Source organism: Rhinichthys klamathensis, unplaced genomic scaffold (assembly GCF_029890125.1).
Source record: "Rhinichthys klamathensis goyatoka isolate OS25496 unplaced genomic scaffold, OSU_Roscu_1.1 h1tg000184l_1, whole genome shotgun sequence".
NCBI lineage: Eukaryota > Metazoa > Chordata > Actinopteri > Cypriniformes > Leuciscidae > Rhinichthys > Rhinichthys klamathensis.
Genome location: NW_026606712.1, coordinates 2,689,678 through 2,714,272, shown reverse-complemented (window position 1 = coordinate 2,714,272; position 24,595 = coordinate 2,689,678). Strand labels below are relative to the sequence as shown.

Sequence of the window (24,595 nt, the reverse complement as noted above, 5' to 3'; positions counted from 1 at the left end):
GATGATGACTGACTTTGTGGTAGCAAGTAAAAAAACATTAATAGCTTTTCATGATACTTAACTAAATACATTTCACCTTGGACTGTTACAAAACGATTTAGGCAAATCATTAAAGAGGTGAACAAAACACCATTGAAAGGTTAAACAGTGGATAACTAAACACCATAATTTAACAACAAATTAACGGTAACACTTGTGCCACTTTGCACTTAAGATGTCACAGGTTAAAGCTTTAACCAACCAAACAATGGCTGAATACACATTATTTGCAATTAAATGACGTGATGATGGCTGAGACTCGCCTTTTTGCATCAGATCTCACTGTTTTTGAAGGCCTGGTGTGAAAATTAATGAACCTCCAAATCAAAGCAGGGACAGTGCTCTGTCCGTGTGGCATGACTGATACAAAGGTTTCAAAGATCCGCAGACAAGAGTTTGAAGTGCGATCTCCAAAGCCAGGGCATCTTTAAGAGCCAGTTCAATTCGTCCTGAGACCCAGCAGAGAGCCGCTGAGCAAATACTTCAATCGACCAGATGCAAGAATGGCTCCCTAAAGTGTCAGTCCCTGATTCATTCCATCTGAACGGCTCCACGTGCCTCATGTTGATCAGCCATGCCTCAGAAAGGTTTGGGAGGAGATGAGGGAATCTTCTCTATAGGGCAGGATCATCTGCCACTACAGGATGAGCTCGGGACAACAATAAGTAAAACAAAACAACCCCTACATGACCCGGTCTACCTTCATTCCTTGTCAGGAAACTGTCCAGATCCCTTTTATGGGCTCTCTTTTTAAAAAAATCATGAGCTGATTTACATGATTAGTCTCCTCATTAAAGTTAGAAAGAGTCAATTTAGTTCCGGATTAAATAAATAGAAAGATCAGGACAGATGGGGCACTAGAACTCATCATCCGTGTCGATCAGCATCACTTTGTCAGATTTCTTAGCACTCTTGGTGGTGCTGATCCCTGGTTTGCCATTCACGTTGGGTTGCACCACTTCCTGGGTGGACTGCTGGGTGTACTGTTGGTAGGCCGGGGAGAAGTTGTGGATTGCGTCCTGAACCATGTCTCCAGGGTTCATGGTCTCCTTCAGGCCACTGGATATGCTGTGCATAGGTGCTACATTCTCTACAAAACAAAACAATAGATACAAGCGTCAAATATCACAACGTATTTTATGACATCCGAGACTTAAAATGAACAAATCTGAAAGTTTTTGTTCTTTTAAAACTTAGGACGTGAAACTCGAGGAAGATGTAACCAAAACACTCTACAAAGGAAATAAGAGGCAGTTTCGCACACAGTCTCATCATTAAAACCCATTACACCACAACTATATATTGAGGTCAACTATAGGCCTTTTTCTAATCTAGAGGTCTTCACTCCCATTGGACTAACACATTATCCACAGGACCGGGATTGCAGCCTGGGACAAGTTGAATTGCTCAGTGTAGGAGGGAAGATATTTATGTGTGCACAGAAAGCAGGGGAAAGAAATTACTTGTGGGACTCCCGTGAAGCATAAATATCTACTTAAATGTATTTTGTTTTGAAGGTACATATTGTACTTATAAGAGGATGTTATGTGTGTTATTAATTTATTCAACAATAAAAAATAAATGGCACCGGGTTGGATATTCTCACTGTTTTTCAACTGTAGGCAACAGCGAAGGAAGGCATCCTTTTGTCTGATAACACAAATGCAACAAGCTGAGGTCTGAAGTGTTGTCCGTGGGGAGGAACTGGAAAAAAAAAATGGCTTAAAACAGAGAGGGAATTAAATTTTGCACCTCTACCTGCAGCCTTTTGCAGGAGGAGGGAGCCGGACAAAACATGAAAGTTGTGGGTGGGTGCAGGACAAAATATATACAGGTCCTTCTAAAAAAATTAGCATATTGTGATAAAGTTCATTATTTTCCATAATGTAATGATAAAAATTAAACTTTCATATATTTTAGATTCATTGCACACCAACTGAAATATTTCAGGTCTTTTATTGTTTTAATACTGATGATTTTGGCATACAGCTCATGAAAACCCCAAATTCCTGTCTCAAATAATTAGCATATCATGAAAAGCGTTTCTAAACGAGCTATTAACCTAATCATCTGAATCAACTAATTAACTCTAAACACCTGCAAAAGATTCCTGAGGCTTTTAAAAACTCCCAGCCTGTTTCATTACTCAAAACCGCAATTATGGGTAAGACTGCCGACCTGACTGCTGTCCAGAAGGCCATCATTGACACCCTCAAGCAAGAGGGTAAGACAGAAAGAAATTTCTGAACAAATAGGCTGTTCCCAGAGTGCTGTATCAAGGGGGAAGTCTGTGGGAAGGAAAAAGTGTGGCAAAAAACGCTGCACAACGAGAAGAGGTGACCGGACCCTGAGGAAGATTGTGGAGAAGGACCGATTCCAGACCTTGGGGGACCTGCGGAAGCAGTGGACTGAGTCTGGAGTAGAAACATCCAGAGCCACCGTGCACAGGCGTGTGCAGGAAATGGGCTACAGGTGCCGCATTCCCCAGGTCAAGCCACTTTTGAACCAGAAACAGCGGCAGAAGCGCCTGACCTGGGCTACAGAGAAGCAGCACTGGACTGTTGCTCAGTTTTGCATGTCATTCGGAAATCAAGGTGCCAGAGTCTGGAGGAAGACTGGGGAGAAGGAAATGCCAAAATGCCTGAAGTCCAGTGTCAAGTACCCACAGTCAGTGATGGTCTGGGGTGCCATGTCAGCTGCTGGTGTTGGTCCACTGTGTTTTATCAAGGGCAGGGTCAATGCAGCTAGCTATCAGGAGATTTTGGAGCACTTCATGCTTCCATCTGCTGAAAAGCTTTATGGAGATGAAGATTTCATTTTTCAGCACGACCTGGCACCTGCTCACAGTGCCAAAACCACTGGTAAATGGTTTACTGACCATGGTATTACTGTGCTCAATTGGCCTGCCAACTCTCCTGACCTGAACCCCATAGAGAATCTGTGGGATATTGTGAAGAGAAAGTAGAGAGACGCAAGACCCAACACTCTGGATGAGCTTAAGGCCGCTATCGAAGCATCCTGGGCCTCCATAACACCTCAGCAGTGCCACAGGCTGATTGCCTCCATGCCACGCCGCATTGAAGCAGTCATTTCAGCAAAAGGATTCCCGACCAAGTCTTGACTATTGAGTGCATAACTGAACATAATTATTTGAAGGTTGACTTTTTTTTTGTATTAAAAACACTTCTTTTATTGGTCGGATGAAATATGCAAATTTTTTGAGATAGGAATTTTGGGTTTTCATGAGCTGTATGCCAAAATCATCAGTATTAAAACAATAAAAGACCTGAAATATTTCAGTTGGTGTGCAATGAATTTAAAATGTATGAAAGTTTAATTTTTATCATTACATTATGGAAAATAATGAACTTGATCACAATATGCTTATTTTTTGAGAAGGACCTGTATATAAAATTGTATATTTTTATATATATATATTTATAAATATATACAACAGAAAGACAATGTCTAATGAACAGTAAAAAACATTCCCAAGTTAACAAAGCATAAAAGTCATATTTCACATTTCAGAGGCATTTTGTTTGTCTGGATTACACAATCCGTTAACAGCCAGTGACATTTCGACACAATGCAATCTTGCTATTATCCTCACTCTTGTGAGCACATCGCCACAGGCACCGCCAAGGTCCAACCCAGCTGTTCGCAAAATAGAAACGGGGATGAGACCACTAGCAATGCACTGCTCCCCTCCACTGATGTGTTTGCCAAATCACTCTTCTGCTTCATTTACCTACGACAGGCTGGAGAAGCCAGGAAAAAAAAAAATCCACAACCCCAGATTTATCTCAGCTGTGGATGTATTAAATGAGGTTACAGAGTACAGCCTGATACACTGCAATATGATGAGTTCCAGCAAACTTCATCTTGCCTTGTGGATGATGGATGAGAGCTTGTACAAAGGTGACGGCAGGCTGCCACTAGAGGGGCGAAAGTTTCTGACCTCCTGTATAAGAAACACTTGAACTGTGCTTGTTGCTCTCCAGCGGCCAGCCTGAAAACCGTACAGTGAACGGATGGATGTTTTGGGACCTGGCCCCATGGAGGGTGAAAAAACTCTGGATCAGCAAACGGTCCTAAGCTTCTTCACAGGTGGTCCGCTAGGGAGAAAAGGCCATCCTGGAAGGTTGCTCTACCTAACTGACTTCATGACAGTCGTGGCCTTTTTATTAACAGTGAAAGGTTATGAAACCAGCTGTGACTTCACCCTTTGAGCTCAGTGTTAAACTATGGTTAAAAACTCAAGGGAGTTCTGAACACATTTGTAGGTTTTCTCCTACAACGTTAAGTAGAATTCTGCAATACGCCCACTGTGAAAGAAGACCTTGTGCTTAGAAGATTAACATTCAAACTGACACAAGGCTTGAAACATGCATATCTAACTGACAGTCAAGTTATATTTCATGGAGGCCTCTCGAAGGCAGAACACAAATCTAATGCAGCTTTTAACATTCAGCAGCTGAACTGACATTACAGCTTAAATTGGTGGAAATTGAAACCGAACTATTCTTCACCACCTTGAAAAGAACAAGCGTCGGAATATGACTAAGCTGTTAAGCGTGGAGAGGCTTTTGTAGCTCTAAGAATATGATCAGAATGATATACTACTAGCATACTGTTTTCTGCACTGTGCATACTATATACTGCCTGCTATTAGGTAATAGTAAATAAGTCAGAATCATCTGATTGACACCCCGATATAGTAGAAGGCAGTATTGCACCTTAATACTGATTGCCATCGTAAAAAAAAAAAAAGAAAAAAAAGAAAAAAAAAGAAAAGGAATGACAATGACGCAGTGTAGCTTCTACTGATGCACAAAATCATGTCAGAAGAGATGACAGATGAAATCGAGCCACTCTACCCACACTTGAAATATTAAGTTCTCCCGAGTGGGAGTTTTTTGTATTTCGAAAAAAAGACAGGGACTGCGTCTGAAATCACATACTCTCTTGAGTAGGTGTTCACCGGCGTGATGACTCCGATCTTCAACCAGATGGAACTGGATAATATTCTGATCCAATCTGACTTCTGACCTGTAATGCTGCCTGAATCATAAATCATACACTGTTCGTTCGTTGGCCAGAGGAGAACTGCCCCCCCGACTGAGCCTGGGCTCTCCCAAGGTTTTTTCCTCCATTCTGCCACTGATGGAGTTTTGGTTGCTTGCCACTGTCGCTTTTTTCCACCTTTGTTGCCATTGGCTTTTGGCTTGCTTAGTTGGGGACATTAAATTTAACATTTAATTTAATTTTCAACAATAATATTGATCTGCCTGCATTGACACCATTATACGAGAACTAAACTGAGCTGGACGATGACATCACGGTTTTCTCCAGAACGGCTATATATATATATAAATGAACTAAATTAATAACTTTTTTACAACAAAAATGAAACATCACTGAACCTACTTAAGTTGGACTGTGATGCTATTTTCTTCTGGAAACAAACTTTGTTTCAAAGCAGCTTTACAGAGATAACAGGAAAATAATGCAACAATCTGTATTGTAAAAAGCGCTATATAAATAAATGTGACTTGACTTTAGTTTGAATAACTAAAATTGCATTTTGAGTGCAATTCATTGAGCAAAAAAAGAGAACACAAAATACATTTAACCGACACCATTATTTTCTTCAAAATTGCTAGTTCTTGCGATAATATCGTTACCGTGAATTCTTTTTGCCATGATAATCATGTAGCCAAAATCTGATATCGTGACATCCCTACTGCGAACTTGACTGTGAATAACAGAATTGTAATTTTTGGCTAAACGATTCCTTGTCATCTGACCTCAGTATGCTGAAAGTTAAATTCACAACAAAGTTTTACAGCAAGAAAAACACCCGCTGAAGATTTCGTTGAAATGGCATCATAACAACATGCCACAGGTCTGAGTTTCTCAGTACACAGGAGTTTTTGATGATCTGTGTCTTGCTGGTGTGAGTGGAGCTTTCCAACAGTCTTCTGAACTGTGAGTCATAACCCTCCTGAGGAAGAAAACTTCAAGTTGCCTCATAAAGGCTTGCTGAGACATGTTTCTAAGATCATCTAAACTTACCTTTAAAAAACAAGTTAAAAAGTGCTGCTTTGTTTTTCCAAAGTGTCAGATTTTCAAGCTTCTAACCTGGTGTTTCACTCTTCTTCTCGCGGTACACACTGGAGGTGAAGGCGTAGCGGAGGGCGATGGCGCCGAAGAACATTTCGATGCAGATGATGAAGTTCTGCCAACCAGCTGCCACTGTACCAGCACCGACCTCATGACCATCAATGACCAGAGCTTCTGGAATCACACCACAACGCTCCAGAATGGCCAATAACATACCTGAGAAAAAGACAACCAAAGAAAAAAATTTGCATATGGCAGTGGTTCTCAACCTTTTTGACTCCAATTGCGCCCACTAGCTACGTTTCCATCCAAAGTTCCATATTTAACTAGTGCACAAAATTGGAATATCGTGAAAACAAAAAAAAATTAGCAGCGTTTCATCCCAAGTGTTCAAGAGAACAAAATCTTTTTTCCTACATCATACAACCCTGTCATGTTATCTTACATTCGGATGCTGGCGTTTGGGAACACAATCATGTGAGATGCTTCTGTGTGGGAATTAATCCAAATCATTCTGATGACAGACTTTGGCTAAGGCATTTCAGAATGATCAAACCAGCATTTGAGAAGCTTTGCAATGAAATTGGTCCACTGGTTAGTTTAGTTATCCAATCACTTCCACTGTTGAGGCAGTCACGCAAGTTGCACATCGAGGGATTTATTCGGTAAATGTATTTCCATCATAATTTATGCTCATGTCGTCTTATTGGATAAAACAAATGATCTGCCTCAATTGGGTGCATTCGTTTTTTTATGCACAATTTAATATTTTATGCGCATCTTGGCGTTTCCATCCATCGATTTTTCATGCAATATCCTAAAATGCCCATAAAAATAGATGGATGGAATCATAGCTACTGTCCACAACAATATGCGAAGGCCCCATGACTTTTCTAGTTGTTCATTATTTACTAGATAAGGATAAGGGTTTTTTAAGTATTTTACAGGGTAAATTGTGAGTAAATTTTTTTTTTTAGAGTTTGGCATCAATAGAAAAACATATATTCATAAAATGTATAAACATGCTTTATTTATAGGATTTCAATTAAAACATTTTCCAGGACTAGAAATCGAAATTTAATAATTCTTAAAAAAGAAAAAAGAAAAGTTGTTGAGAGGGTGAGTTAAAATAAGAAATATCTTGATTTTTTTTTTGTTTTTAAGCTTATTTTAATGCTCATTTAATCTTGACTTTTAAATTAAAGTCATCTCGAGGCCCCCTTAGAAGTTTGCTGAGACCCCCCGGTTGAGAACAGCTGGCATCGAGCAAGTAGAAATCTGAAAATTTGTGTCATATTTGTTAAAGGTAGAGCAAGTAACTTCTGCCACATTAGACGTTTTATGAAGAAAAAAAAGAAAAAAAAAGATTAGTACATTGACAAACATGTGACATTAGTGACAAAATTGTTGTTCATAGTAGTATTGTACTTAAGTGTCAATGAACAGCTTGAGATGAATACTGAACATATAAAATAAGAATGCAGAGTAACCCACCTTGCCAGAATGAGAGGAAGATGACGGATTTGATGGTGAGGAATTTGAGCACAGGCTCAAAAGGTCTTAGAAGGTCACTGGTGGCGAAGAAGAAGAGGAAGAGGGCATAGAGTGCCAAACTGACAGAGATGTTGTAAATGATGGTGATGTACAGATAACCTCCCGTTATACTATATGAAGAGAAACAACACAAGGAGTTAAGCACAGCTCATTTAAAAAGGCAGATGTTGTGATATAAGGGATGCTGATACAAATGAATGACAGGGTGGCTCACTTAAAATCTCCATCGTGGTATTTGCCAAAAGCCTGCAGAAGGATGGTGATGACAGCCATGATGGGCTTGATGACACAGAACTGAAGTGTGGCCTAGATGACATTAGTAACAGAAGCCAATGAGTAATGGTGATGGTTTGGTTTTCACGCCTGTTCTATTTAGTCAACATGGCCCTTTAATATAGTTTGAGTGACTTCCAGTCCTCATTCTTTTCAAAGGCATGGTAATGTTACATGCTTATTTTTGACAGGCAGTGCTTATTTCTTACATAATCAACACAAAGTTTGACATGACTGACAAATCCACTTACTGAGAATGACGCAAAGGAGAATTTCCCCCCAATCTCACTACATGTGAGTCGGAATCGACTGCTTGAAACATCAACAGGGAATTCAAGTTTTAAATCGAAGCTGTCTTTGTGAAAAGCTGTCTCAAAATAATCAAAGCACGCTCTGTCTCCGCTACAGTCTGGTATATCGCGAGGTGATGCTTTGAAAATCCCACATGTCGGCGTCCGGTCAGACAGATTTATGCGTTTTGAAATTTCACTTCCTATTAAAAAAAGTTATATTCACATTCTTTTCAGAATGGGGGATGGGGCTCTCAAGTCCAAATCCCATCAGCATTATTATCAAAGTACGAGCGAGTTCCTCAGCTAACGCGCAGACAGCATCAGTCTGGCAGCAATAGCTTTTTTTGTGCTTATCATCAAGCTACTTGCACCTGCTTCCTACAGTTGCAACCCTACATTAACCACTGGAGCTGCTCAGGAAAGACAATGTTACAATGATAACAGCTGCTAGTTCAGGACAATTCAGGTAGAAAAGGTAGATATAGGTTGTAGAGACAGAAGACAGAAATTCTGACCCTCTTATTAACATTTACGCTATTTACACATCACCGTTTGTCTTTATACAACTGCAGGTAAAAACAGAATGGGATATGAGACATAAGTGGGGTCCAAAAGTATGAGACCAGACTGAAAATCTGAGATGTAGGCTAAAACATGGAAATAAGCTAAACATTTCAGATTTTTTAAAAAGTACAAATAAATGCTAGGAAAAATGTTGAAGGAAAAGTTGGACTTTATTAAAAAAAAAACAGGAACAAACCTGCTTGCAGAATCTCAGGAAGCCAATGGAGTAACTAATTCCTCCTAAACAGCATGTCCCGTATAGGCAACTGGACCTGTTAAAGGCAAATGAAGAGAAACTTGCTGAAAAGGTAATGCTATTCTTGAGGGTAGTTTGATGAATTGATCTCTTAAGACACAGGCAGGCGAAAAATTATGTTGCACAAAAAATAGAAAATGCTGTCAGAGCTTTAACCTACAGGAGAGGTTAACACACATGCTCTGACACACTGAGTCATGGTGGCCATGTGGGCGATGACAACCAAATTTAAATTGAAGGTGGCGGTCACCATACTTCCAGAGGAGCTTCATGAGGTGTTTAATTATATTCAGTGCATTTTAATCAAATTCTGCCCACATTGTCCACAATGTTAGATTTTTGTTTTCTCCAAGCACTTTACAATGCATTGTGGAACTAAAATTTTGCCGACCCTTGAATCTGGCCAAAATTAGGCATTTTATGAGGCAGCATAATTAAAGGGTTAGTTAACCCAAAAATTAAAATTCTGTCATCATTTACTCACCCTCACGTCGGTCCAAACCTGTAGGACATTTGTTAATTTTTCGAAGACAAATTAAGATATTTTTTATAAAATCTGAGTGCTTTCTGTCCCTCCATTGATAGCTAAGCAACAACCACTTTGACCTTCAAAAAGTTCATAAAGAGATCGTAAAAATAATCCATATGAATTGAGCGCTTTTGTACAAATTTTCTGAAGAGTCTTGATCACTTTATATGATGAACAGATTGAATTTAGGCTTTTATTCACATATAAATATTCATCAACACACACATCAGTTGAGGTAAACAGAAGCTCAATCATGCTTGCTTGACTAATGAGAACCAATGAGGTTCATTCTCGTGTTACGCAGCACGTTTGAGCTTCAGCAAGAACCAATGAGGTTCATTCTCGTGTTATGCAGCACGTTTGAGCTTCAGCAAGAACCAATGAGGTTCATTCTCGTGTTATGCAGCACGTTTGAGCTTCAGCAAGAACCAATGAGGTTCATTCTCGTGTTATGCAGCACGTTTGAGCTTCAGCAAGAACCAATGAGGTTCATTCTCGTGTTACGCAGCACGTTTGAGCTTCAGCAAGAACCAATTAGGTTCATTCTCGTGTTATGCAGCACGTTTGAGCTTCAGCAAGAACCAATTAGGTTCATTCTCGTGTTATGCAGCACGTTTGAGCTTCAGCAAGAACCAATGAGGTTCATTCTCGTGTTATGCAGCACGTTTGAGCTTCAGCAAGAACCAATTAGGTTCATTCTCGTGTTATGCAGCACGTTTGAGCTTCAGCAAGAACCAATGAGGTTCATTCTCGTGTTATGCAGCACGTTTGAGCTTCAGCACGTTTGAGCTTCAGCAAGAACCAATGAGGTTCATTCTCGTGTTACGCAGCACGTTTGAGCTTCAGCAAGAACCAATGAGGTTCATTCTGGTGTTACGCATCACGTTTGAGCTTCTTCAAGAACCAATGAGGTTCACTCTCATGTTGCGCATCACGTTTGAGCTTCTTCAAGAACCAATGAGGTTCACTCTCGTGTTGCGCATCACGTTTGAGCTTCTTCAAGAACCAATGAGGTTCACTCTCGTGTTGCGCATCACGTTTGAGCTTCTTCAAGAACCAATGAGGTTCATTCTCGTGTTACGCAGCACGTTTGAGCTTCAGCAAGAACCAATTAGGTTCATTCTCGTGTTACGCAGCACGTTTGAGCTTCAGCAAGAACCAATGAGGTTCATTCTCGTGTTACGCAGCACGTTTGAGCTTCAGCAAGAACCAATGACGTTTGTTCTCCTGCGTCAGCCAAGTACGGTCGAGCTTCTGTTTATGTTCACTGATCAATGTTTATTTGTGATAAAAGCCTAAATTTAATCTGTTCATCGTATAAAGTGATCAAGTCTCTTCAGAAAATGTTAACTAAACCGCTCAATTCATATGGATTATTTTTACGATCTCTTTATGAACTTTCTGAAGCGTCAAAGTGGTAGTTGCGTAGCTGTCAATGGAGAGACCGACATCGCTCAGATTTGATTAAAAAAATATTTTCATTTGTTTCTTGAAGATGAACGTGAGTACTTGAGGGTGAGTAGATGATGAATTAAAAATTTTGGGTGAACTATCGCCTTAAGCCTTTGCAAAGGGAGCACACCTACCATGCCTTAAAATGCTGCTCACTATGTTTAATCACCTAACATTTTTTTATATAGATATATAGACACTCACTGAATGGGTTTTCCTCTTATTTCCGACATGATGGCACTTTCTCCCCCGAGGTACTCAAAAGACAGACTCAGGAAGTTGTATATCACAAATGCTTGAATAAAAAAAAAAAAAAAAAAAAAAAAATCATACATGAGAGCCTAACTTAAACAATTTGCAGTAAGAGCTTTAAATGATAAGCATAAATAACATGTTTGACATGACAGAACATCTCATTACACATCAAGATTGAGGAGTTGTTTGTGTCCAGGAAATCCATCTTAACCTAAGAGGTCTATTTAAAGACAGATTAGATGGTCAGATCTCATTGTCTCTCAGTGTGTACAACTATTACTTGTGGTAAGAGTTTACTAATGGTCTATGACTAAGACTTAACATCTTTAAAAGTACAATTATATTTATATTATAGTACCTATATTATATTAAAATAATTTAATACTTTATTCAGAAACGATGCATTAAACAAAGTGACAGTAAAGCTATTTACATTGTTACAAGAAGATTTTTATTCCAAATAAAAGCTGTTCTTTGACACTATTCAGCAAAAAAAAAAAGGAAGAAAAATGCATCATGGCTTCCACAAAATTATTAAGCACCTGTTCACAACACTGATGAGAAATGTTTCACCAAATCAGCATATTAGAATGATTTCTGAAGATCATGTGAAACTAAAGACTAAAGTAATAGTTTATTTTTTATCAAATAAATACAGCCTTGACAAGTAAAAAGGACTTTTAAAAAAAAACATTTACAAATCTTACCTACCCCAATAAAGAATACAACAAATACTTTGAACTTTTTAAGTATATGGAATAAAATGGTTTAAGTGAAATAAATCTGCATACTGGAATTTTCCCATGTAACTTAAACAGAAAAAAACTGTTATAAATAGTCATTGTCTAGCAGCAGTGGGATAGGCCTGAAAAGATGATAACAGAGACATTTGGCTTGCCTCCTTTCTGACTGTGCCACGACCAACAGGTTTGTTCAGTTACAATGAACATGTATCCATTTCCCCTCTATGAAACCTGCAACCCTATGTCTGTAAAGCAGGCTCTCCTCCCTCACTGCAGGCCATACTTAAAAACAACAGCACACGTCATTCCACCAGCGCTATATTTGTGCTAAATAATATTACGCCCGTGAGGCAGAAGAGGATGTAAGGGCAGAGAGCAGCTCAGATTTACTGTACCTTCATAGCAGTCACGAACAGAGTCGAAATACACATAATACTGGTCATTAGTGATGAACAGCAAGCTGAGCCAGGAGTCGAAAGAATAGATGGGGACAATGAAGAGGATGCGGATGATGTAGCGCTGCTCGTTTGGCACCGTGTATGACCTCAGGTGCAAGTATATCTATAAAGACAAAAAGTGTGTTAAGAAAGACAAAAAGTGCTCATGCTCGACTACAAAAATAAAGAACAAGTCTGACTTAAATTGCAAAAACAGTGAAATGCAAATGATTAAAATGTGCACTGGAGCAACACGCAGCAGAGCAGATGAAAAAGTGGCAAGAAAACAAGTGAGGTGCGTTTCATCAGACACTGCTATAGTAACATGTATGGGGAGAGTGAGCTGGACAAACAGGAGCTTGTATGCGGTAACACCAGTGTTGTTGAAATAACAGTAAACTGATAACTGTAAAAGTCTATAACAGTTTATGGACGGTTAACAGAAATCAAACAAAGCCATGTTTACCACACTAATGCTGACCGGATATTAACTACACACTTCAAAATGAAAAACGTTGAACACCACTGACACAATATGCATTTTTTTTAATGGTGTAGTAGCTACAAACAGTCATCATCTTTTTTATTTTTAGCTTTATGTCAGGTGGCAACCAGGCACAGGATTATGTTTATTGTATGTGCAGTATTACCATGATATATATATATATATATGTGTGTGTGTTTTAAATATTGCAGTTACCATACAATTAAGTTTATTATTATTATTAGGTGCATATTATCTTACTGCAGAACTGGTGCTACTATGAACCAGTGGCATTTTTGTATAATTGAGATACTATTATGGTTTATTTCTTTATATTTTCTGTTTTCATTTTAAAGTTTTAGTAATTTTGTTGAGCGTTTTGTCACTTTACATATATTTTTTAAATGTCTATAGTTTTATATACAATTTTATTTTAGTACACCAAGTTAAACTAAATGAAAAGAAAATGCCTTGGCAATTAGCTGAAATAAAATAAGTTGAAGTTGCTCTATACATTTTATTTCAAGTAACAAAAATATTTGTATGGTTATAGTTTTAGTTTAACTATAATAACCCTGCTATGAACCATTTAGGGGTAAATCAAAGTACAAAGTTCTCCTTTTAAAGGTACTGCTCCAGTAAAAAGCTGTTGCACCACTAAAGTTACACTTTTTGGAAAAATGTTTATAGTGTAATGTAGCAATGCAGTTTATTAGCTTAAAAGTATGCTCTTTTAAAGTTTCCAAGCTACACAGCAACTCAGCAAAGAACCAACCGATGTAGGGTAGTGGCCAAACGTGATGTCTGACCTTGGAAAATGAACATCTTCACTCTTTATTTAAATATTAACAAGTTATTTAATGATTATGTAATAATTTTTTGTAGTTGTGGTTGGAGTCTATTGTTTAATTTATAATAACGGCATTAAACGGGCCAAATTGTGTGGACATAGCCTAATTCTTGGACAGGCTTCCAAAGAAATTATGAAACAACAAAACATTAATTACTGATTGTAGTCAATGCATGCTTTTCCTGTGAGCTTTTTTGTTTTTCTATGCATTTTTGCGCATAGTACAATAAAACCTGTAGCTTATATATATATAGTGAGGAAAATAAGTATTTGAACACCCTGCAATTTTGCAAGTTCTCTCCACTGTGAGAGACATAATCTAAAAAATGTTTTTATTTTTTAACTATTTATTTGTATGATACAGCTACAAATAAGTATTTGAACACCCTGCAATTTTGCAAGTTCTCTCCACTGTGAGAGACAATCTAAAAAATGTTTTTATTTTTTAACTATTTATTTGTATGATACAGCTACAAATAAGTATTTGAACACCTGTCTATCAGCTAGAATTCTGACCCTCAAAGACCTGTTAGTCTGCCTTTAAAATGTCCACCTCCACTCCATTTATTATCTTAAATTAGATGCACCTGTTTGAGGTCGTTAGCTGCATAAAGACACCTGTCCACCCCATACAATCAGTAAGAATCCAACTACTAACATGGCCAAGACCAAAGAGCTGTCCAAAGACACTAGAGACAAAATTGTACACCTCCACAAGGCTGGCAAGGGCTACGGGGAAATTGCCAAGCAGCTTGGTGAAAAAAGGTCCACTGTTGGAGTAATCATTAGAAAATGGAAGAAGCTAAACATGACTGTCAATCTCCCTCGGACTGGGGCTCCATGCAAGATCTCACCTCGTGGGGTCTCAATGATCCTAAGAAAGGTGAGAAATCAGCCCAGAACTACACGGGAGGAGCTGGTCAATGACCTGATAAGAGCTGGGACCACCGTTTCCAAGGTTACTGTTGATAATACACTAAGACGTCATGGTTTGAAATCATGCATGGCACTGAAGGTTCCCCTGCTTAAACCAGCACATGTCAAGTCCCGTCTTAAGTTTGCCAATGACCATTTGGATGATCCAGAGGAGTCATGGGAGAAAGTCATGTGGTCAGATGAGACCAAAATATAACTTTTTGGTCATAATTCCACTCGCCGTGTTTGGAGGAAGAAGAATGATGATGAGTACCATCCCAAGAACACCATCCCTACTGTAAAGCATGGGGGTGGTAGCATCATGCTTTGGGGGTGTTTTTCTGCACATGGGACAGGGCGACTGCACTGTATTAAGGAGAGGATGACAGGGCCATGCATTGCGAGATTTTGGAGAACAACCTCCTTCCCTCAGTTAGAGCATTGAAGATGGGTCGAGGCTGGGTCTTCCAACATGACAATGACCCGAAGCACACAGCCAGGATAACCAAGGAGTGGCTCTGTAAGAAGCATATCAAGGTTCTGGCGTGGCCTAACCAGTCTCCAAACCTAAACCCAATAGAGAATCTTTGGAGGGAGCTCAAACTCCGTGTTTCTCAGCGACAGCCCAGAAACCTGACTGATCTAGAGAAGAAATGTGTGGAGGAGTGGGCCAAAATCCCTCCTGCAGTGTGTGCAAACCTGGTGAAAAACTACAGGAAACGTTTGACCTCTGTAATTGAAAACAAAGGCTACTGTACCAAATATTAACATTGATTTTCTCAGGTGTTCAAATACTTATTCGCAGCTGTATCACACAGATAAATAGTTAAAAAAAATCATACATTGTGATTTCTGGATTTTTTTTTTTTAGATTATGTCTCTCACAGTGGACATGCACCTACGATGACAATTTCAGACCCCTCCATGATTTCTAAGTGGGAGAACTTGCAAAATAGCAGGGTGCTCAAATACTTATTTTCCTCACTGTATATATATAGTATCTCACAAAAAGACCCCTCACATTTCAGCAAACATTAGTCAAATTACAGCTCTGACATTATTGACATTACAGCTCGCCACACACACGTGGGAGACCGAAACATTGCAGAATCGAGGACGAAACAGCAACCTCTTCACAGAATTCACAACAAAGCCATGCAAAAGTCTCAACAAAAGAAAAAGTCCTAAAAAAACCCAGCTCGCACTAAATCATCGAAGGTATGGGAATACTTCAAATTTAGTCCCAAACGTAAAGGTGTCGTTATTTGCGCTCTTTGTCAAATGGAGTCGACTTCCCAAGTCTCCCGCATAGTGATAGCGGCTCCCTGATGACCGCAAATTAGTTAAAATCTCCCGGAATCTAGAGCTCGCGAGCTCCAAACCGTGTAGCGCGCGCAGCGAGGGAGAGAGCGAGAGACCTTGCGCGTGTGTGTACAAATGTGCGTGTGTGCCTTATGAAGCGCATGTAAACCCCACCCCCGTCAACAAAACCGAAAAATCAGTCCGGATGTTTTTTATGAGCACTGAAAACATTAAAATGAGCACCACATCCAAGTGTGATAGGGCTAATTTGAGTAGCCTACCAAACATTTTACAGTGTAGATACTCTGTAAGAACCAGATCAAAATTGTTGTGCATTGAATGTGCACTCCTGCAATTTCCATGTTACAAAAAAGAATCGTTCAATTAGTCGTTAGATTAGTCGACTAATCGATAAAATAATCGACAGACTAATCGTTTAATTAATAATCGTTTACCCCAGCCCTACTCGACATACAGCCATTATTGTCAAAATAGCTGGCAACAAAAGTGAATACACCCTAAGTGATAATAGCTGTACGTCGTTTAACCATGCAAAGCCACATGTCCTATTCATCATGTTCGTGTTTTTGTCTGCTTGAAAGGACCATACAAATTTGTGTATCTTGTATTAGAGCAGTTCAAATTTGTGCTTGGAGTACAATTCTCTCATACTGACCACTGGATGTTCAACATGGCACCTCATGCAAAGAACTCTCTAAAGATTTGAGAATTAGAACTGCTGCTCTCCACAAAGAGGCTATAAGACCTAGGCTATAAGAAGATTGGTAACACCCTGAAACTGAGTTACAGTACAGGCCAGGGTCATACAGAGGTTTTTCAAGACGGGTTCCACTTGTAACAGGCCTCGCAAGGGTCAGTCAAAGAAGTTGAGTCCTCGTGCTGTGTGTCAGGTGCAGAAGCTGGCTTCAAAAAACAGACGCATGAGTGCTGCCAGCATTGCTTTAGAGGTTGCAGAAGCAGAAGGTCAGCTTGTTAGTGCTCAGACCATAACCCGCACACTGCAACAAGCCGGTTTGCATGGCCGTCGTCCCAGAAGGAAGCCTCTTCTGAAGCTGGCTCACAAGAAAGCCCACAGAGTCTGCTGAAAGCAACCTGTCCAAGAGCATGAATTACTGGAACCATGTCCTGTGGTCTGATGAGACGAAGATAAACTTGCGTGGCTCAGATGGTGTCCAGCATGTGTGGCGATGTCCTGGTGAGCAGTACAGAGAAAATTGTGTCTTGCCTACAGTCAAGCATGGGTGTTGGTAGCATCATGGTCTGGGGCTGCATGAGCGCTTCTGGCACTGGGGAGCTGCGCTTCATTGAGGGAAACATGGATTCCAACATGTACTGTGACATTCTGAAGCAGAACATGATGCCCTCCCTTCAGAAACTGGGCCGAACGGCATGATAACGACCCCAAACACACCGCCAAGATGACAACTGCCTTGCTGAGGAAGCTGAAGGTGAAGATGATGGAGTGGCCAAGTATGTCTCCAGACCTGAACCCTATTGAGCACCTGTGGGGCGTCCTCAAGAGGAAGGTGGAGAAGTGCCATGTGTCTAACATCCAGCAGCTCCGATATGTAATTAGTGGAAGAGGATCCCAGCAACAACCTGTGCAGCTCTGGTGAATTAAGGATTAAGGCAGTGCTAGATAACAATGGGGCTCACACAAAATATTGACACTTTGGACACAGTTTTAACATGTTCACTTAGGGTGTACTCACTTTTGTTGCCAGCTATTTTGACAATAAAGGCTGTATGTCGAGTTATTTTCAGAGGACAGTAAATATATACTGCTATACAAGCAGCACAATGACTACTCTAAAATATATCCAAGTTTCATTTCTATAGTATTGTCCCTTGAGAAGATATATTAAAATGTTTGCTGAAATGTGAGGGGTGTACTCACTTTTGTGAGATACTGAGATATAGTTTAATTGAACTTGTCAGGTCAAACACTCCAATATCCCCTCTGGACATCACTTTTGGCCACTACTGTAGAGTCACATGTGTGCATATATCGGTAATAGTTTCAAAGTTTATAATCTACATTTGAAAAAATTGTATGGAGCTTGAGATGAAAGCATGTCCTTAAAGTCCCTTTTGAACTTCACAATATTACTAAGGGGGCTCAATATTCGCTGGGCTCTTTAAACTCTTGGATACTCAATCATTTGAAATCAGATTATTTGAGTCCTTCATGGAGGCTTGATGCATTTGTGGGCTCTCGAAAAAGCAAGGGAAGTTGCTCTCTGAACTGATGTCCTCCATTTCTCCTAGCCTGCAGGGGAAATAAGTTCCCAGCCTCCCAGACTCCATAATGCGGAGCTGACAGTGAGAGAGAGCCGCGTTCACAGTAATGGCTCTGGCCATTGACTGTCTGCTGGCTGACGCAGAATTGGAGCCAAAGCTAATTACAACCTGTCTGAAGCAGAGAGGAACTGCTGGTGGAGCTGTGAGGCCCCCAAAAACAAGAGCCGGTGAATCACAAGGTGTACCACCAACTTTAAGACCATAAACCTTGTAAAAACTAGAGAGCTGAGAAAAGGCAGACCCAAGAGTGCTGTTGGCGCCTTGTCAGTGCCATATATAACAATTCACTTAAGAGGGGCTGGCCCAGAAGGTGCTTATGTTCTAACTAGCTGGTTTTCAAAGACTCCTTTGATATCCCTGGCACTGATGGGAAAGTTTTGCAGGCAAATTAGTAACTTCAGAACAGTGTGTTTTAGGAACGCAATCTCAATTTCTGCCTTTAGTATGCAGAGCGCAAGGCAAGCTCCGCCGGGAGAATCTTTTGCAGAGTAGCCGAGAAAGGCTGTGAAATACTAAAACAATCCTAAGGGCTCGTTTTATCTCCTCAGGATTTACATATGTTGCTGTTTGCAAAGCCATGGATGGGGAGTCGTTCAGCTTCTAGGCAGAGGGACAAAAAAACAGACTGTTTGGACTTGATTATGACTTGAAGAGGAAAACCATGACACAGGGACTCATTTTCAGTCTCTATAGAATCCCGACGTTGCTTGGCCGCTTCAAAACTGTCAGCTTCTCAGAAGTGTTGGCTTTCGTATGGCACACAAGATGCTTTGGAGGCAATCAAAAAATCCATCGGGGACACTGTGGGCGCTGCAATTCAGAGCTGAAGAAATACCTTTCCTGACCTCTGCTCTCCATCAGTACTATCCCAGTAGTTCAATTACATAACGGATGCTTGAGAAACATATTCTATATTAAATTTCTTCATGGGTCATATAGGCTGCAATGAAAAGGGATTCAAAACATACCAGCAAGAGCAAGGAAATTAGATTTCAACCTTTCCCGAAACTGAACAATGTCTGCAAATATAATTGGTAATTCAACACACAAGACGGGTATATTCATACTGTGCCGGCACTTCACCTGACAATTACTTTTACACAAAACTCATCCACCTCCAACTGATTTCATCTTGCCATAGGCAGCATAGTGAACTCATTCATATGCGACAGAAATGGATATTCAGGTATGATGCGCTTTCAGCTGTAATGAACGGGAAAATATAAAGGACATACCAAAGCAAATTAGAACTGCTCAGCATGTTTATATCTACAAAGAAATGACCAAGCCTCAGCAAGAAGACTTATTGAGCAGTCTGGTATCTTTAAAAAAAAAAGGCCCTTAACACTCTTTTACTGATACAGCTGGTGCAAAGGTTAGTGAATGATGGTCTTTCATCAAACACAAAAGAACTTCCTCTATAAACAAAGGCTGGGCACACAAATATTGCTCTCACTGTAGTTTCTGCTTTAAACTAGTGAAAGTATACTACCAGTCAAATGTTTGGACGCACCTACTCACTTTAATCTGACTGTTTTCCACATTTTAGAAAAAAAGCTCTTTTAGAAATAAAACTATGAAAATCAAACAGATAACACGAAAATAGCCATCCTTTGCCCACATTTTCTCAACCAACTTCATGGTATCCAACTTGGATGCTTTTTAAACAGCTAATTTACATTTGTGTTAACAAAAGGTAATGTATCAAAAAATACATATTAATTATATATAATATACAGTTGTGTGTGTGTACATTATATATAAATATATATTTCTTAATCGTTACCAAACAAGTCAGTTGTATCCAAATGTTTTACTGTTAGGGTATAAGACAGAGCCAACAGATTTATATCTAAACTACAATGGCTATAAAAAAAACACAAACGACCACTTGAAATAGTGCCATGCACTAACACACACAACACACACACACAAGCCTGAGAAAGATATTGTCATAGGAACTTTTTTAATGGAAATTATTGTCTCTGTTTCTAAAGTGCACATTGCAGATGGCACATGTATTACTGGTTACGGTATCCTCGCATTAGATCACCAGAGTACACTATAGCCATATTTCTGTGTTTACACAGCACTCTTATCAGCTCTGGGAACAGGGACCACTCCGCTCTGTAGTCAAAAGTGATTGGTCAAGGACGGCTAACAGTGCTCTAAACGGAACATTAGAGCAGTGATGGGAATAACGGCGTTATAAATAACGCCGTTACTAACGGCATTACTTTTTCCAGTAACGAGTAATCTAATTGATTACTCTTCTCATCTTAATAACGCCGTTACCGTTACTGCCAAAAAAATGCGGCGCGTTACTATAACTGATGAAGCTGTTTTTTCATCGTCAGACCAACTAGATCTCTGAGCGAGAGGCAAATACTTTTTTTTACTGTTCTTCCTTGGTTAGTGGGCAGAGCACGAGACAAGCGCATAAATGCTGACGATTGGCTGAGGTGGAGTAAAATGTCATTGTAAGCCAATCAGAGGTAGAGTTGGGCGGGTGTTCGAAAGCACGCATAGTAGTGATGGGCATTCGGCTCTTTTGACTCAGCTCACTGAAAAGAGCCGGCTCTTTTGGCTCACAAACGGCTCTTTAAATGACTTTGACTATAATATTTCAATTTTTATTACATAATTATTTAATTTCTATAGGCTAAATTTGTAAAAATAGAGTCGGCTCTTCAGATATGCGAGCCAGCTCCCGACGTTCACCTAAAAGAGCCGGCTCATTCGCGAATCGCGGACGACCCATCAAAAGCTCATTCGCGAACGAGTCGATCCATCATCACTAACGCTCATTCGCGAACGACCCATCATCACTAACGGCTAACGCTCATGAATTGCGAACGACCCATCATAACGCATAGTCGGACAGGACAGGACACACAAGGAACAACACAAGCCAGTCAGTCAACGAGAGACAGGTATGGCGACGAGCCCAAATAATCCAAAAGTAGCCGTCTCTAACGTTATATACATTACTTTTTCCTTCAATAAATTAAAGGAACGTATGTATATCCTTCGTTTTGCTATACATTGCACTTTCCAGTTACATTGAAAGCACCTAATATTGTTACACTGTTCTACTTGAAGTACAGCATTTTTTCAGTAATTTTTTGTTGTTGTTTTATTTGCACGACAAAGAGTGTATATATTATTTCTTTTTGGTATATTGCTTAACAAGCTTAATTTAATTTTGCCCAGTTGTGGCCTGTTGAGGGGCAATAAATATCAAAAGTTCCAAAACATCTATTGTGTTATTTGCATTGATCCACTATATAAACATAATATCTACATACATGGCATTTGATTGGAGGCTAGTCTCACTTTGTCACACAGCACAGCAACATTTTTTTTTAGATGTGTGTACAATGTTTCATGTTTCTGTTAATAATGTATTGTATTAAGTCAAGTGTCCATTTCATTATAATATTCAGATTTATCATAAATAATTGAACATGCACATGTATTTTAAGTTCCGTTAAAGAGGGGTAGAGGTGGGGTCACATTTGAGCATTTAAAATTTAATTTTACTTGAAAGTAACGCAATAGTTACTTTCTTAAGTAACTAGTTACTTTTAAAATTTGTAACTGAGTTACTAATTTAGTTACTTTTTGGAAGTAGTAACTAGTAACTGTAACTAATTACTTTTTAAAAGTAACTTGCCCAACACTGCATTAGAGCAAAGAAAACATGGATGACTGTTCAGAACAAACAGGTAGGCATTTATTGATCTCTGATAATCGATAAGCGGTGGAGGCAGGGAGTGGAGGATTAGTTATTGCTGTAGTTTTTAATGACTGTGTAACAGAGATTAACCTTTTAAAGTGACATAGTATTATCAAGATCTGCAGATGATAATGAGCCTGAGGTCAGGTATGAGGGAGGAGACGTTGTGGAACAGCTTTTGTTTTCCCCGCCTAGGTTATTTGCTTTTATTTGCGTGTGCTCTGAATGAACCACTGCTATTAGTGTCTCCAGCTTTCCCTGGGCCACTCCATTTAATGCTGAGATTTGCTCCTCACCTCATGCCACATACTGGCTATACCTCGTACTGGTTTAAAAGCAGCAGCAATGCATTTCTGTTGCTAAATAAGCAGCTCCATGGCCTCGGAAATTGTGCTAGATGTGTGTGTGGTTGGCTGTAAAAGGATTTCTATGAATTGTCTTCAAACACATTATAAACATTTAGTTCCTGTAAATTAGCCTACCTGATGACAGGTGATGATGAGTGCGGACCAAACGAAAATGCCGGACAAGGCTTGAGCAATGGGGGTGTTGAGGAAGATCTTGTCGTCCCCCACTACTTCAGTTCCATTACTTGTCCTGATCACGGTCATGTTAGACATGCCAGTTATATTTGACAGGATTGAGTATGATGACAAAGGGACTGAATTATCCATGTTTTTATCTGAACCCACTGACAGAGTGCTGAAAGTAGCTGTAGTAGTTCTGGACTCATTCATCTGTGGGGGAAAAAAGAAAAAAATCCTTTTTTTTAAAAAGATTTAATTAAAACTAATTGATATTACATTAGTTATAAATATTTCTTTTATCTTTAATTTACAACTTTCTCATAAACTACCGAACAAAATTGAGGTCATTACGATATTTTTTTTTACTGTTTTTTAATGAAGTCTCTTATGCTTGCTCAACAAGGCTGCATTTATTTGAATTACAAATACAATACACTTCAGTATATTTTAAAATGTAATTTATTTCTGCGCTGTCAAAGCTGAAATCACTCTAATATTACGACTTGCTGCTAAAGAAATATTTCTTATTATCAATGTTGAAAACAGCAACAACAATATTTTTGTGGAAACTGTGCTACATTTTATTTAAGGTTTTTAAAAAAATCATTTATTTGTAACATAAATATTTATTAACATTATAAATGTTTTTTTTTCTGTCACTTTTAATTAATTTACTTCATCCTTGCCGAATAAAAGTATTAATTTCTTTTTTTTAAATAGAAATTCTACTGACTCCATTTAAACTATGCTTATTCTTTACATGAAATATAACACATCTATATTTATAGATTGCACTATTTCTATTCCAATGACAAAGACGAACAATGTAGGGTATATAGTTTAATTAACAAACATTTACCAGGGAAACCAAGACTACTATTTTCATACTAAATTAAACAGTGTTACCTTTCACCAAAAACAACAACAAAAAAAAGCGTTTTTTAAAGAAGGCCTCATAGCCTATCAATTTATTATGGTTTCATGGTTACCAACAGCATTTACCATGATATTCTGTCGGAAACTATGGTTTACATGTTGATTTTTCATTACGTAAATGGAGCGTCAGAGTTAACTTACAGCATATGTTTCTTACCTTACAGCATTATGTTTGGTAGCATTTTTTAAACTAAGACATAAGAGATAGAAAATCTGTCCATGTATCAATCATTTAAATCAAACCTATTGTAACACAAGGCAAGACGAGTTATAGGTATTTATGAAACACTTACCTTGATACTGTCAACACCTGTGAGAAGTTCAGTGCGATCAAACTCAAATCACTTTATCCTAAACGTCACTTAACTCTGACCATCGTAGGGTGCCTAAAATAATAAATGCATTGTATACATCAGTGCTTAAAGAAAGATCAATATGCGACATGTAGCCATAGTAGACACTAGACACACGGCCCGCGCGACGACACCGATGAGTCAAGCGCGCACTTCCTCGTTTAACTATTGACAGGTCTGACGGAACTCATTCAACTCGGTGAAAACAGCCGCGACGGGAATCTAATTGATTGTGATACAAATCCCGAAGCAAAGAAAAGTATACACGGCACTTTTCCTAAAGCCTTTTCCCAATTCCACGCCAACAAGCTTGTTGTTCCGTCTCAGCAGGTGTACGTACTTCGCGACACAACAGCACACCCAGGTCATGTGACCTTGGCTTGCGACTTGTCTTCGGTCACGTGACATGACAGGCAGAGACCAGCACCTGTTGGTCAAAGGTAGACTATTCCTACTGCACACGTGCAATCTCAATTAATAAACTTGAATTTATTATAGAGCTCAAAAAATAATCAAGTACCTTAGAAAAAATAACTGTGAATACTGATAGAAATAATATAGGATTAATTCAGGTAAACTAGGGCACTGTGATATTTTAAAGGAGCCTCAGATCACCTTAACCCTCCAGTTAAGTGTAAATGTCAGC

At 39.2% G+C, this 24,595-nt stretch overlaps 1 protein-coding gene across 1 annotated transcript; it reads right to left on the bottom strand.

Annotated features, from left to right (window-relative positions):
- Positions 1-795: 795 nt before the first annotated feature.
- Positions 796-24,312, bottom strand: tmem184a (transmembrane protein 184a). The gene is made up of 9 exons (XM_056261675.1): positions 23,890-24,312; positions 22,616-22,870; positions 12,480-12,645; positions 11,291-11,381; positions 9,046-9,121; positions 7,934-8,025; positions 7,660-7,829; positions 6,184-6,381; positions 796-1,129 (listed from the first exon to the last, which is right to left on the bottom strand). The coding sequence occupies exons 2-9, from the start codon at positions 22,868-22,870 to the stop codon at positions 897-899; spliced, it is 1,281 nt and encodes a 426-aa protein (XP_056117650.1). The 5' UTR covers positions 23,890-24,312; the 3' UTR covers positions 796-896.
- Positions 24,313-24,595: the final 283 nt, after the last annotated feature.